This window comes from Cicer arietinum, chromosome 7, assembly GCF_000331145.2.
Source record: "Cicer arietinum cultivar CDC Frontier isolate Library 1 chromosome 7, Cicar.CDCFrontier_v2.0, whole genome shotgun sequence".
Taxonomy (NCBI): domain Eukaryota; kingdom Viridiplantae; phylum Streptophyta; class Magnoliopsida; order Fabales; family Fabaceae; genus Cicer; species Cicer arietinum.
The window spans coordinates 18,938,019-18,939,704 of NC_021166.2; the positions used below are offsets into that span (position 1 = coordinate 18,938,019).

General features: G+C 23.3%; 1 protein-coding gene across 1 annotated transcript; it reads left to right on the forward strand.

Moving 5' to 3' along the window:
- Positions 1-367: 367 nt before the first annotated feature.
- LOC101489027 (defensin Ec-AMP-D1-like) lies at positions 368-971 on the forward strand. Its single transcript, XM_004509545.1, has 2 exons — positions 368-431; positions 793-971. Exons 1-2 carry the CDS (start codon positions 368-370, stop codon positions 969-971), a joined length of 243 nt encoding a protein of 80 aa, XP_004509602.1.
- The last annotated feature ends 715 nt before the right edge of the window (positions 972-1,686 follow it).

Sequence of the window (1,686 nt, forward strand, 5' to 3'; positions counted from 1 at the left end):
TTTCAAATAAATGTCAGAGACTACTGAAATGATAATTTAGAAAAACCTTTTTTTTTTTTTAATTTGTAAAACATATAATTTTAATTCCTTATATTATGTGTATTACTGTCAACTCTTTATATTTAACTTTGTTTTTACTATGAAGTAATAATACTTAATACTGATAAGGGATAATTTGATTGTTCTCTTTAATTTAGATAAAATAAACAATAAAAAATTGTGGCATTTATTGTGGGGTGAATGAAATATTAAGAGAATAAAATATCCTTGTTTATTTTTACCTATATAACACAAGGTGGCTCTATTTGCATTTCAAATCAATAGGTTCCAATTAATTCTATTTTTTCATAGAAGTTAATTCTACTATATGGCTCGTTTACTGTCTTCGGTTTCCACCATCTTTGTCATGTTTTTACTTCTTGTCGTCACTGGTGGGTGTTTATTGATTTTCTTTAGTTATCTCTATGATTGTATTTGTTTAATATTTTATATATATTTAAAGTATAGAGATTTGTAGACTTTAAAAGTAACTCTATAATATATTATTTTATTTAATAATTTAATATTAATAATTAATTTCACTAATTTAACTGTTGATTATTGATATAATATATTAATGATTGAGTATATAGAATTTTATATCAATTAGAAATTCTTATATATGTAATTTAATTATCAATATTTATTTATAGTGTTTTAAAAATTTATTTAAATTAATTTAATGAAGAATGAAATAATTTTAAAAATTTATAAAAAATAATTACTATGTTAATATACTTGTGATGTGGATAGAGATGGGAGCAAATATGGTGGCAGAGGCAAGGAGTTGTATATCAAAAAGTTTCACCTATAAAGGACTATGTGTGCACGACCGCAATTGTGCTAATGTTTGCAGAACTGAGGGTTTCGTTGAAGGACATTGCAGAGGCTTCGCTTTCGGTAGTAGATGCTTTTGCTACAAACCTTGTTAAATTTTTAATTAGAGAATATCCATATATGGAATAAATTAATTAAATAATTAAAGATCATGATTCTGTCACGTTTTGTACTTTTCTTTCATTTTGGAATAAAAACTTTTGTATGTTTCTTTTAATTTTGTTCTTTATTTAAATTATTTTATTTACGATTTTATTTTTTATTAATAAAAAACCAAATTTAAATAATTATATATAATTTTATTATAATTTATGTTCTTTTGATCCTGTAAAATGACGCATATTTTTATTGATCAACATAAAATGAATATCACCAATAATTGAAATTTAACTTAGGTGGTGAAGATAAAAATAAAGATCTCTATTCATCTTGGTGTAGTAACTATCACTATGTATCTAGAATATTGTAATAATTTTTTACAATCTAATTAACATGGACAATCATTTTTAATATTAAGAGTACAATCATTGAAATAAATTGTAACTAGAAATTATATAGTTTACAATTATCCTTTGATATACCAAAATTACAAAATACATAAGTTCACAAACATCTTTATTGATGTAGGATTGCATTAGTGATTATCGATCCAGCCTTAGCCCCTTTTATTTGATCAAAAGAAGATAAATGCATTATAGGGGATTTAGGGAAACACATTAATTCAATAATTAGTCTATTACGTTTAGCTTTTACTACATCAATCTCTATCACATCATAAAACATTCACACAACTATATGAAAATAAATGAT